Source organism: Gigantopelta aegis, chromosome 4 (assembly GCF_016097555.1).
Source record: "Gigantopelta aegis isolate Gae_Host chromosome 4, Gae_host_genome, whole genome shotgun sequence".
In the NCBI taxonomy this organism is placed as follows: Eukaryota; Metazoa; Mollusca; class Gastropoda; order Neomphalida; family Peltospiridae; genus Gigantopelta; species Gigantopelta aegis.
Window position 1 is genome coordinate 66,079,482 of NC_054702.1, and position 13,603 is coordinate 66,093,084.

At 32.7% G+C, this 13,603-nt stretch overlaps 1 protein-coding gene across 4 annotated transcripts in view; it reads right to left on the bottom strand.

Moving 5' to 3' along the window:
• LOC121370954 (synaptosomal-associated protein 25-like) overlaps positions 1 to 13,603 on the bottom strand; it is an 80,340-nt gene that overhangs the window by 34,433 nt on the left and 32,304 nt on the right. For 2 of the 4 annotated variants that reach the window (XM_041496509.1, XM_041496507.1), the window contains exons 3-4: positions 961 to 1,002; positions 215 to 263 (exon numbers count right to left, since the gene is read on the bottom strand). In XM_041496509.1, coding sequence (XP_041352443.1) covers positions 215 to 263; positions 961 to 1,002 — 91 coding nt within the window. The remainder of the gene's footprint in view (positions 1 to 214; positions 264 to 960; positions 1,003 to 13,603) is intronic. The other 2 variants (XM_041496508.1, XM_041496506.1) reach the window with 1 other exon arrangement.

Genomic DNA, 13,603 nt, shown 5'->3' on the forward strand with positions numbered 1-13,603 from the left:
TGTCACGACTCGCGGTATGCCAGTCATGTAGCAGTGAAACGAAATACACTGGGCCATAGATGATCAACCTTCTGTTCATTATCCCCTATTGTTACTGTCAATCCCCTATTGTTACTGTCAAACTCTATTAACTATCAAAAAGAGGTGCATTCCCTAAACTGTTTTGACTAGCATATCAAACATACTGGTCACAATATATTGACTGCGATCTTACCTCCTTGCTCATCAAGCATAACAAGTGTCTTGATGCCAGCTTCCTTACTCTGCACAGCAGAGCGGATGCAACAAATAAAATTATTTAACATGAGATTTTACTTAGTAATACTACATTACAATGTTGGGATACCATAAGTGAAAAATATTTTGAGATTTTTAATCTAATGAACAGTTTAGAAAGAACATGAACCATATACCCTAAGTAAAAAGGAAGATAAAAAAAAGGAGAAAAAAACCCCAACAAAACAAACAAAATCAAAATGAAAAAAAACAAAAACAACCCCACCTTCTTTCACTTTTTATACAATTAACCCATCTCAAAATTGTAAGACTGCCCAAAGATTACTTGTTAATTACAATCAGAAACTAAATTTGCAACTTTTGTAAGTTGAGTTGAAATACAAATATATCTTATTAAAGTAATTTAACAAGGGGAAATGATAATGTTACACGTGAACTTAGTAAGAGGTTACAGTGAGTTTTTCATCCAATAAGTACCAAAATCCATAAGTCCAAAACAATCTGTTGAATCTGCTTCATCTCTGATAAGTAAGCTCATTTATTCTTCATAATGGAAAATAGATCATCTCTTTTCAATGACCAAGTCTGTCATTTTTATATAATTGCCATTTACACATTTTCTTATCATTATACTACTTTCACAAATGAGGGAAGGGGGTTGTCAATAAAGAATCAATTTAAAACTAAATTTATTTAATAGATATAAATTATCGTAAGGCTTACCTCTTCACAATACTGTAACATTCGCCGTGTGCTTTCCAAAGACTGAAAAGAAAATAATATAAATCATTAAGACAGAAAAATAGCATAATGAATGTTCATCGAGTGAAAATCAAATGAAGTACAAATGATCACTGTAAAATGTAATCAAGACCTCGGAAATTATTTTTAATCAACACACACTGATTCAAACAGGTAATTATGTGCATAATAATTATTAGCTGAAACAAAACAATAACAATTCAATACCCTATCTATTGTAAATACATTACATATATGGTACAGTCATACATGAATTAATGCTAGTTGGGTTTGTTGTTTGGTGGTGGGGTTTTTTTTTTGGGGGGGGGGGGGGTTTGGGGGGGGATTTGGGTGTGTCTTTTTTTTTTTTTTTTTTTTTGTTGGTAACAAGATATTAATAACAAAGCCTCATAAAAATCCATTAGTTTATCATCTTCACCCGCATGTTAAATTAACACTGCATTAAAAACAAAAAAAGGATTCCAAACATAATAGTTGACCCCCTTGATAATAATTTAAAATAAATTAATAAGCAGCTCTATAACCGGCAAAAAAACTTTTTAATGTTTACATTAAAACAATAATAATAATAATTATATAATGTAAATAGAAATGTTTCTTTATGTATAATATACCATCAAATTACATGGGTTAAATCTTCTTTTTGATACAGGGATGAAAGAAACTGCTGGATCAGTCAAAGAAAAGCAACTGCATGTATTTAATGTAGTTCTCTTTCGTCTCTATATATTACATATCGATTAGTACTCAGTAGCCACATTTCAGGTGTAACAACTTATCTTGGCTGTCCCTGCATTTTGCTTTCATACAGGCATTAAAAACAAGATTTAATCTAAATACAATTTCATGGTAATCGTTAAAGAAACTTTTATGTACGTTAAAAGTTAATATAAAAAACGTTCTTAAGAGTTGGTATGGGTTTAAAAATTAATGGGTCTTTAATCAGGCTTTAGCATTATTCAGAATATACTCACATGCCAGTTTAATGGTTCCCTTTTAACTCTTTAACAGAATAGAGTTAGTGTAATGTAGTTTGGACACGTTTATTATTTTGTGTGTGTACGTGTCTGTTGGTGGGTTTGTTATAGTGGGCGTGTTCAAGTTTAATGGTTTAAGGCCATGCATGTTAAAGTTATATTTTAACAACTAGAACAATATATTGTTTTCTATTTTTTACCACTGACCTTCCACCCCTACCCCAGCCACTTACCAACAAAACACTTCTTATATTGATTTTATTGTTTTAAAAAAGATGATGCTATTGATCAGATATGTTTTCTAGATATATATAATTATTGTGCATATACAAGAAGTTTATGGATCAAGCCTTTAGTTAAACCAATGCATGCCAAAGTTAAAGTTTAGTCATATCATGGAACTGGAAAAAATCTGGTTGTTTATTAGTGAGGCTAGCAGCAACTTTTGGTGCTACTAGTGTGCCATGCACCACCACCTACTTTTCATGCCTACAATTATCACCTCACTGTATCAATGTATAAATATACCCACCAATTTTCTCAGTCTCTTACTTTGAAAGATAATGACCAGCTTGAGACATTACACGTAAATGGAGAAAGAAAATTGGATTAAAATGCTTGCATTGAAGGGGGAAAAAAATCCTAACCCAAATTGACCCTCATGTACTACTTCCAGAACATATAGGTGAAGTACATGTTTTAGCATTTCTGTTAATGGCAAAACACACCAGATCAATAAGATGAATGGGAATGCAAATTAAACTACAACTACATGGTATGTTATGCATTCTAATGAACCCAGAATATTGGTTTCTGTCTCCAAGACTGTTATTATTATCCTTGCTTATTAGTGGCCGTCATTTCATGCCGTCTAAAAATCAAGCCACATTTTCCCTATCTCTTGTTTTAAGACTTCTACATATTTATTATTCTGACCCTGCACACTTGTACCTGTAAATTTGTGTTTAGCTCAATCATTATCACAGATAACTATAATGGAGACTTGTGTCGAAGACTACTGTCTCTGCTGGGCAAACCATTAAATCCCAATCATTGCCTGGCAGTATCCTGGGAATCATCAATGTCTTGGGCTCTAATTAAAGAAGTGTTAATGTTTTATTGATGGATTGCTGAAAAATTGTGTGTATTACCATTACAAGCCAAGTATCATCGAACAGTTCTACCAGAATGGCTCTGACGTCAATTTACTATAAACAAGCTATATATGTATATTCTGAGATAATGCATTTTGATCAGAAACAAAAATAGCCTGTTTACAGAGAAGCTAAATGGGTTAGCCGACTGTTCGTTCACATGCCTCAATATGACACAAAGCAAGAACAATTTTTTGTCACATGCCAACCACTTCAGAACATGGTTACATCATAAATGTTATGCGGCTTTGGTGCACTAAAAAAATAAATCAATGTGTGCATTGTTCATCTAATACAAGAGATCAACAGCATCAAAACATGATTAATTTCAATACATTAAAGGTTACAGACTACAGCAAGCATCTAGATGAATTCCTACTGTTCAGTGTATTTTGTAATTCGGCAATGCAAAGCAACTTTAGACTGGCCAGATCACTGATGATTAGATTTGCATCGAAGGACGAAATTAGGTGAATGCTGATGTGAAGGAATTGGCCTCCAAAGGATGTGAAACAAAAACCATTAGAAAATAAAAAGTCAGCAACACTTTAAGAAAATAAATTAAGTACAGTGAAACCCCGCTATTACGACCACCTTTGGGATTTAAATAAATATGGTCTTATTAGTAGGTTACTATCATTTTACTATCATTTAAGAGTGGTCGTTAGGTGGGGTTTCACTGTATATGATTATATTTATTTATTACTAAATTTTTAAACTTTAAAGTATTTCCTTTGAAATTCATTTAAAGGAATGGAATTTATGTTTATAACATGTATGCAGAACCCTTGGTGAATTCATTCTGATTAGGGTTTTTCCCCCATCCCAATCAGTGCCCCATGACTAGAATATCAAAGGCCATGGTATGTGCTTTCCTGTCGGTGAGGAAAATGCCTATAAAATATTCCTTGTTGCCTAGGGAAAAAATGTAAAGGGTTTTACCTAAGATTACATGTCAGAATTATCAAATATTTGACATCCAATAGCCTATGATTAGTGAATTCATGTATTCTAGTGATGTCGTTTAAACAAATGGCGGGACGTAGCCCACTGGTAAAGTGCTCGCTTGATATGTGGTCGGTCTGGGATCGAACCCCATCGGTGGGCCCATTGGGCTATTTCTCGTTCCAGCCAGTACACCATGACTGGTATATCAAAGGCTGTGGTATGTACTACCCTGTCTGTAGGATGGTGCATATAAAAGATCCTTGCTGCTAATCGACAAGAGTAGCCCATGAAGTAGCGACAGGTTTCCTCTCTCAATATCTGTGTGGTCCTTAACCATATGTCTAGCACCATATAACCGTAAATACATTGTGTTGAGTGCGTCGTTAAGTTTCTGACTACTGCAGGCGAGATATCTCACCCGACATCACGTCAGTCAACATACTGTATACTGCATACTGTGCATTCCCCAATTCATATTTCCCACCGTATAAACATGAAACTCACCGAAAACATAATAAAAGAAAAAAGCTATCTTTTTAAAATGGTGGCTTTTATTTTGATTTTTTCAATTGAAAATACCTTGACATTTTGGCAAGTATTTTCGCTTGACAACAATGGCGGCACGTCGCGGCCATTTTCAGGGATCGATTGCTGATTGTGACAGCTAATTTGATAATAAATTTTTATCGTTTTACCAACAACGAAAATCACCAAATATTGCAATATGAATCATAGTTCGGTTTTTTTAAAAATTCTGGTCAGAAAACCACTGTTATCGGGAATAATGGACATAAATACTGGACAGCTGGCCACAAATGCCCATAAGTAAATGCGACTTTTCCAATTTTTTGCCTAATTTTAATCACCATTAACTGAGCTAAAAATAATAAAAATTACAAAAACCCACAAAAATAATACTTACCGATTCATATATGAACTTTAATTCATGTATTTATAAAACATTTAAGTGAATATATGTCAGTAAAAATTATACATTTCTACCCACTCAACATGGTTTTTGTTAAAAATTAATCCAGTAGTCTAAAGGTTAAATAAAACATTTCTTTCTTTCTTTCATTAAACAAAATAACCTTTAACTTTAGATTATTTATATTAAATCCAGTCCCCTGGTTTACCTAATCCATTCTACACCTTTCTGTGCTCTAAGCTGAGCCTTTGAAGATGATGATCACACTACTTAGGTGTATTTTACTTTCAATCTCCACAGTGGGCCCACCAACCCTGGGCTAGCGTCAGACAATATGTGGTTTAATTCCGTGTATATATTTGAGCACCACTGTTACTATCACCACAGTTTATGGCAACTAGAAGGAAAGATGACAATGTAAGAAGCATGGAGGACCAAAACCAGTGAGGGTCACAGACAGAAAACATAGCTTTTTCGAATTACGTTTACACTATAGTAGTTACGAACAGCAAAGGAATGTTGTATTGTTCAGTTACTTATTCTTTTATTTCCAGTTGATTGTTTATATTTTTAATAACTACTAAATACAATTTTTATTTTTAAAAATAAAAATAAAGTTTTGTTATTTAAGAACTAGTTTGTTTTGGTGTATAGATTGTAGGTGACAAGGCATTCTACATTGAAAAATGATTAAGTTGTAAAAAAAGAAAAAAAAAGAAAAAAAAGAAAAGAATGGTTCATTTCATTAATTTTTCGTTTTATATGGATTGAAGGATAAACAAAATAACTAGTTACTATCTAAAAATATCAACTTTATTATGCTCAGGTTGAACGGCAAATGACACGATGCTTGCAAATGCTGCTCAGCAAAGCCTCGCAACATTTGTCATTCTAACCTTTGCAAGATAAAGCTGATATCTTAAGAATCAGATCAGTTATTCTCTATATATGTAATGTCTAAATTGGTTACAAATAATACCACTGGCAACATGACACTTGAGATGCACATAAAGCAGTGTTCTCATTATATGATTAATCGCACCAACTTGTCGCAAGCAATTTGTCGGCCCTACAAAAATCAGAAAAGTCGTTCTGATTTAGGTGTTCTCACAGTACAATCTGATCGCATGCGATTGAGTCGGTGCAACTAATCGTATAACGAGAACAACAGTTGAGGATATGCATTGAAAGCAAAAACATGCATTCATACAAATCTATGAAAACGGTGGTTGTTTGTACTTTGCATTAATAAATTAAACATATTATAGTACGTTGAGGCAGACTACAAAGCTCTGTAAGTCTCTCCATTAGTATGAATAAAGAAAAGTGCCATAAATTCAGTACGAAATATTATCCATATAGCATTGTGCCAAGAAACAACTGAGTGCAATGCAATAAAAACTGTCGCAAAAATTAAAGTGCCACAAGGATGTTCTCTTTGCATATATATATAGCAAGCTTGATACCAATCCAACAAGGCCTACAACATATGCAACAGAATAGTTAAAAAGAACGAACAAAAACATTTCCATTTTCATTTCCAACTTGCAGATAATGACCGTAAACCATCCCTAAAAAGTCATTTGATGATTTCAACTCTAATGAGCCATGGTGTTCTAAATAGCCAGTTCATCCCATTCTGTAACGAACATTTGCAAAATTCTGAAAACCGTGGCTTGTTAATGAGTGTTATTCAGGCACCATTAAAACATGGAAAAACAATCACCCAAGCTTGTGTATTACTGTTCTTTCTCCATCAGTTCGTAAAATGCAGGACATTCAAAAAAAAAAGAAAAGAAAAGAAAAGAAAAAAAAGAAGAAAAAAAGAGAAACTACATACACTGATTGAAAAGAATTATGAGAACATACGGCAAGACCAAATTTAATTCTGTAATACTGGTAGTTATGTCTGTATAAAATACAAAGCAGTGAAGTGGGATTAAATGTCAGTTCTACAAGTATGTAACTGCCTGCTACTAACACGGTTCACTTCCTGATACTAGGGGTGGTGGGACGTAGCCCATTGGTAAGGCGCTCGCTGAATGCGCGGTCGGTATGGGATCGATCCTCATCGGTGGGTCCATTGGGCTATTTCTCATTCCAGGCAGTGCACCATGACTGGTATATCAAAGGCCGTGGTACTACTGTCTATGGGATGGTGCACATAAAAGATCCCTTGTTGCTAATCGAAAAGAGTAGCCCATGAAGTGGTGACAGCAGGTTTCCTCTCTCTATATCTGTGTGATCCTTAACCATATGTCTGACCATATAACCATAAATAAAATGTTAAGTGTGTCGTTAAATAAACATTTCTTTTTCTTTTTTCCCGATACTACTGATGAGCATTTACTATTTATGTGTTCATTTATTTATTTCCATCAATATATTATCCTGAATCAAATTTTAGGAGATCAATCGACATGAATGCTACGGTACATACAATTTTAGGAGACCAATGGATATGAATGCTACATAAAAGTTGGGAGTCCGAAATTATTTATGCAAGTACCAGGCTCCTGGTCTTACCTACAAACTGTGCTCCATGATCATATTATAATAGTACATTAATTCTTGCTTTGGCTTCAACACAAATATAAAACACGTATAATTTTATTTTATGGAAACAAAATTATTAACTGCCATTCCAATTTTGAAAAGCAGTGATTGAGACTGTTCTTTTCAGTTACATCTCTTCATTTGATAGACCATAATGGAATAACAATTCTCTAAATGTATCAAATTGATTTCTAAGCAATGGACTGAGTATTAACAGCCCAGGGACATACACAGGGCCAGCTCTGGGTCTGCCGAAAATTTTACCAAATTATCAATCATATTTTAGAAACTGTAGAAACCCATTTATTTTCTATCAAAATATCAATTATTTCATAAAATTATTTCACCAAATAAAAATTAAATTTTCCAATTATTTTTTAAATTCGTATTTGGCGAGTGCCAGAGCTAGCCCTGCATACATGTAGTAAAATTTCCATAAATGATATTATAGTGACACCAATAATACTTGTTACAAGTAAGTAAAGCACAAATATGTATCACTTAATTTCACATATGAACAAGTAAAAAAAAAAAAAAAAATTAAAATATGTACATTTTTATTATATTATTAAGACATGTGCTTACATTTTATTCTAGTTTCATATATGGACATGTAAAAAAAATAGATTTAAAATATGTAAACTTTGACTATTTCAAGACATGTGCTTAAATTTTTTTTTTTAATTAATAATTAACAATAAGTTACCTTTTTTTAAAATTGGTATAATAATAAAAAATTACAGTCTGTTCATGTGTCTAACGAAAAACCCATTACTGCTTTATCGATAATGCAGCTACATGTATATGCACTTCACCATTTGCATCTTGACACATATAATCAGTACAACCATGAGAAATGTTCTACCAGTAATTGACTCAGTTTAATTATAAATGTGTTTGTGAATACCACTTTAGGTGCAGTCTACATTTCTCAGTAAAAATCAATAAGCAATGGCAGCAAAAAAACCAACACATGCAACTACATGTATGAGTTAAATCCTTCCATAGTATCTGTTCTTACTGTTACCAAAACATGGACAAATATACATCTGAAAATAGTTATACTAAATGCATTAAATTTTGCAGTTGTTGTGCTGGCACTTTAAGTTGAACAAGGCCATTTGCTATTGCATGATCAGTTATTTATGTATATTAACTACTATGTACTTTGATTTTTGTTTTAACAACTTACAAGTATTCTTAACTACCAACAACTCCTCTTCCCATAAAAAAAAATTTCCAAAGAAACAAAAACGAAACATCATCATTAAGACTGTGTGTAACATACATTGTTGCATTTGAAAATGAGATCTTAAACATTATGGATGAGTATTATGAAAATATTTGTATTACAATACACTGAGATATGGGTATTCTATATTAAGAATTATGATACATATTGTAATATATTATTCACAACAGTCAAATATATTTTAACAAAGCGGCTTGAATTTAGCACGATTCCATGCTTACATGAATCCCAGATTTTGGACTGGAAACCCAAGATTATGAGATAGAATCCTAAAATATCCATATTACATATTTAAAATTCCCCAAATGCAATAAAAGACTTCTATAAAACAAATACATGATTTCAAGTTTTATTATTTTAACCTCAAAACGTAGTGTATTGAACTTCATTTTAGTAATCTTTAACCATTCCTTTTTGTCTAATGACAGCAGTCCACAGAACCAATCAAAACTAAGATTTGGTGTTTTCAAATGACAATGGACTTTTCTTGAAATTAGACTGATTTATCAAATGCCATATGGTAAGTTGTCCTGTTGGGGGGGGGGGGGGGGGGGGGGGGGGGGGGGGGATTACATATAAAAGAACAATTGTTGCATATGGAAATGTAATGGGTTTCCCTTGAAGACTACTTATCATATAGTTATCAAATGTGATTAATAATTAAAAAAATTAAAGGTATTTCGTCCTCAAAAAGTTGAGTTCTCCACACCCGACAAACATGACAAAATGTGTTATCCAAGCACCAGTAATACACCAAAAAATGTAAAATTTTCAATGCATACCGTAACATACATGACAATTATGAATTTGCTATTTGCATATTTAATACCATATCTCTGCAAAAGAGTGATTTCAAAAGAAATTAGGGTAGTTAATTAAGAGAGTATGCAGCATGACTCACTGTTGGATGCTATGCCTACAAATGAAAGCTATCTTGACCATAATCATATATGGTTCCAACCACATCTGTAGGAGGATTGCACTTTATAGTTCACCCCAATACTGGCTCCAAAAACCTCTCTACGGCTTCCATAAAAAAAGACACACTTAGAGGCACACTCAGATGTGAATAGAATGACATGGAAATGTATTTAAATTCTTTTACAAAAAAACTGCTAGAGTTAAATTAAGTGTGAAGTACTCTATTAGTTTTATTAACCAAATCTTCTTTTTTTTTAAATAACTATTCTGGAACTTAGTGAATATATTGGTAAATGTAGAGTGTATGGTAATAATTTTGAAAACAATATATTCATTGTTTTATTTGTGATATTTGACATGACACTCATTGCAATGACTGGGAAATTTAGTGTCGTTTTCACAAAAAACAAAAAAAACACTTTAAATTTAGATAATAAAAATGGGTGATTCAATGGTATTTATTTTGTTGTGGACGAGACTTGATACCATTGATATTTGTATTTAGTATTTATGGTAGAAATTTTCTATTTCACATGCATGTAAGAAACACTGAAAACAAAAATCATGTAACCATTATTTCATAGATGTTTATATCACCGTTGTGGACGGGATGCAAAATAGATAGAACCCTACTGGTATACTGGTAATAATGCACATCATTACTAAGCATATCAATCCATGCTGTTCATACTAAGCCTTTTAAAATAATTAGACATTGGTAAGATATATGAATTTACGTGTCTACATTCAACAAAGGTTCAAACACTGAAGATATTCCAGGCATCATGTACTTAAATTTTAAATAAATGCTAGCAAGAGACTGATCTTTCAGAATAAATTACCAACAATATACATTTAACATCCGTAACAAATTAGGTAAGTTTTTTTCTTCTTCTTCTTCAAAGGAACACTGGTTTGATTAAACTAATTAAGTTACATATATGTCAAGGGATCTTCCAGACTCAAAGGCTGATTAATCAGAAATAAGATTGCCTCAACCGTAACATGTAACAGTATACCATTCTCTCTTAAAAGTAATTTCATTGCAAGTGAAAGTCCTTGGGAAAATGATGGTTATGACAGTCATGTGGGGAAAGAATGAGAATTGATTCCATTTCTAATTATAATAAGTCCTCTCAGGGCACACACACATGACAGTGTATGTATTGATTTTATTAATACAATAATAAAAAAAAAATCTTCAGTTACAAACTGTCACTTTAATGGTACATTCCACCCACACTAGCGGATGGATAAGGTTATACAAGTTGACATGCACATCTTGTAAGCAACCATAAGAAATGTGTTGTGCTACTCAGAAACATTAGTGTACAACATGTTCACCATACCACTGGTTGATGTTACTAACAGTAACCAAAGAGCAAAATGTACCTGGAGCCCACTGGTCAGAACACACTCCTATGGCCAACTAGGTCATAAGATCAATCCCCATTAGAGGAAGGAAGGAAATGGTTTATTTAGTGCATTTTTTAGTGGCCAGACACATTATTTTCCTGGTTTATAGTATATAAAAATTTTAACACCGCTCAAACTGTATACATGGTGCTTAAATAAACGATCAAAGTTTGAAACACTAATGAATACAATAACGGTTTATTTTCCACCTTGGTAAACTCCAAAATTTGACATCGTTCTTTAGACCCAACACAACATGTGTCCAACATAAAACTATCTTGGGGTTTGACCTTCAAATTTGAATAACAGTAAAATGGAATAACAGTAAATTTGCTTGTAATGCTATACTAATTTATTGCACAAACACTGGACTTATTCAATGTTGTCTCTCCCACAAGGTGCATAAACTGTAACGGATCCATTTAATATATGCATGCAATACCATACATTAGATATCATTCAGCTTAAACATACACAAAAAAAACCTACAAACTATACTTATACATTCTTTTCTCACTTCTTAAACCTATTCAAATTTATTTTGATCCTATGCACAAGATTAGTCTGTTGTATTATGAAAATGAAATTCAACTAAGTAATTGAATTGGCATTTAATTTTTTTAATTTTCATACATAATGAAACCAGATTCAACAGATTTATTTTTCCAAAGGCAAAAGCTTGACTGCACCTGTGCACCCTGTTAATTAAAATTGTCACACACCATGCCCCTACTTAGAACCAACTGAACTTATAAAAGAAAATTTAACATCTTGTAAATTGTAATTATTTACTGAATCCATTCTACATATACAGTGACACCAATAAAAATAACACCTTGCATTCTTTTATAAACTTAAATTTGTATTATTAAGCTTTGCCAATTTACAGATCTACAATTATAATATCGACTTAACTTCCTTGTCTACTTTTAATATTTATAATAAGATTATTGTATACAATGTCAGGGGTGCACAAATGTGAAAGTAGTTGAAGTTTGGTTGCCCAACATCATCTCTTGGTTGCCCACATTTCATAAAAGTTTTATGAATATAATTTTTACTTTGTTTTTAAAAGGATACATAATTCTTAACAAACAACCCCCACTATTCAATAATGCTAAAATTCCAATGACGCAAAAGACTGCAGGAATTGCTTAATTGTTGAACGGCTCCTTAGAGTGAGAAAGCGCGGGAATGCTTGGTAAAACAGTGTACACGTGACGATCACGAGTGCCAGGCCTGATCTGCATTTTCAGTGATACCAAACATTTTGTCTCCTGTCAAATCGACCCTACTTAGTACTAGTTTGTCCCTTTCTGGATTATTTCGCCACCAAATACAGATTTTATATTGACGATATTACTAACCCATTTAACAAAAATATAATTTAATTCATGAAAATACAAAGAACGTAAAACATGAAAAACATGTTTTACAAAATACAGAACTCGTTTTGAAGTAAGTTAATGACAACATTTAAGAAATATTTCATTATTAATTAGACTGAAGCTTGCCAGATGGTGTCTAAAAAATTCACACTCGGTAAGCAGTATTGGGATGCATCAACGAGGTTTTTAGGGTGAATAGGAAATATTTTGTAGCGAGAATTGGTAGGAACCAGCTAGTTTGGGGACGGTAGACGCTGTGTGGATGGCAGCGTTACGGTATATAAATATTTATATCGGGTGTCAGTCAAGTTGTCAGTGCCGATACTTTTGAATTGCCCGTGACTGTCCAAGTGTTGTGAAGTTTTGTTTTTCATTTTATTTGTTTTATGATTTATGACCCCTGAATGTTATGAACAATATGTTATTTCACTATACAAGTGCATGTGAAAATACATAATAATTTTAAGTGTGATTACCCTCTTGTCATTTTAAGGACTGCTATTTTTTTTTACATCTGGGTTTTTTCAAAAGCAAGCTTGATTAAACAATCTGGATATAATGATAATAATAAGATACCCATTGCAACACACACACACACACACACACACACAAAGTAACAATAATAATTTCAGATTCATATCATAAATATAATAATGAAAACTTGGTTTACTTCAAAGCTGATTCTATAATTTAAGAAACAAAACTCTTTTATTAAGATGTGTTCAGAAAATATAGCAAATTCTTTTGATCATCAAAATACATAAATGTCTGCACTTTCAAGATGCAAATTAAACAGTTGATATATATACATGTATGTTAGGGGTTTGATATTTGACTATTTAGTCATTAATTTCTTCTCTCTTTCTTTAAAGACGCCACAAACATAACAAAGAGACAAAGACTTTTTTTTGTTTGTTATGACATCACAAACTTATTGATGATGAGATGAATTGTGAAGCCAGAGTATTTCCACTTTGCTGTGATCCACGCTTGCCGTCAGCTTAGCTAGGTCGATATCAGCCGAACCCGGGTTACGTGGAACCTGCAGTGCCTGTCATATAATC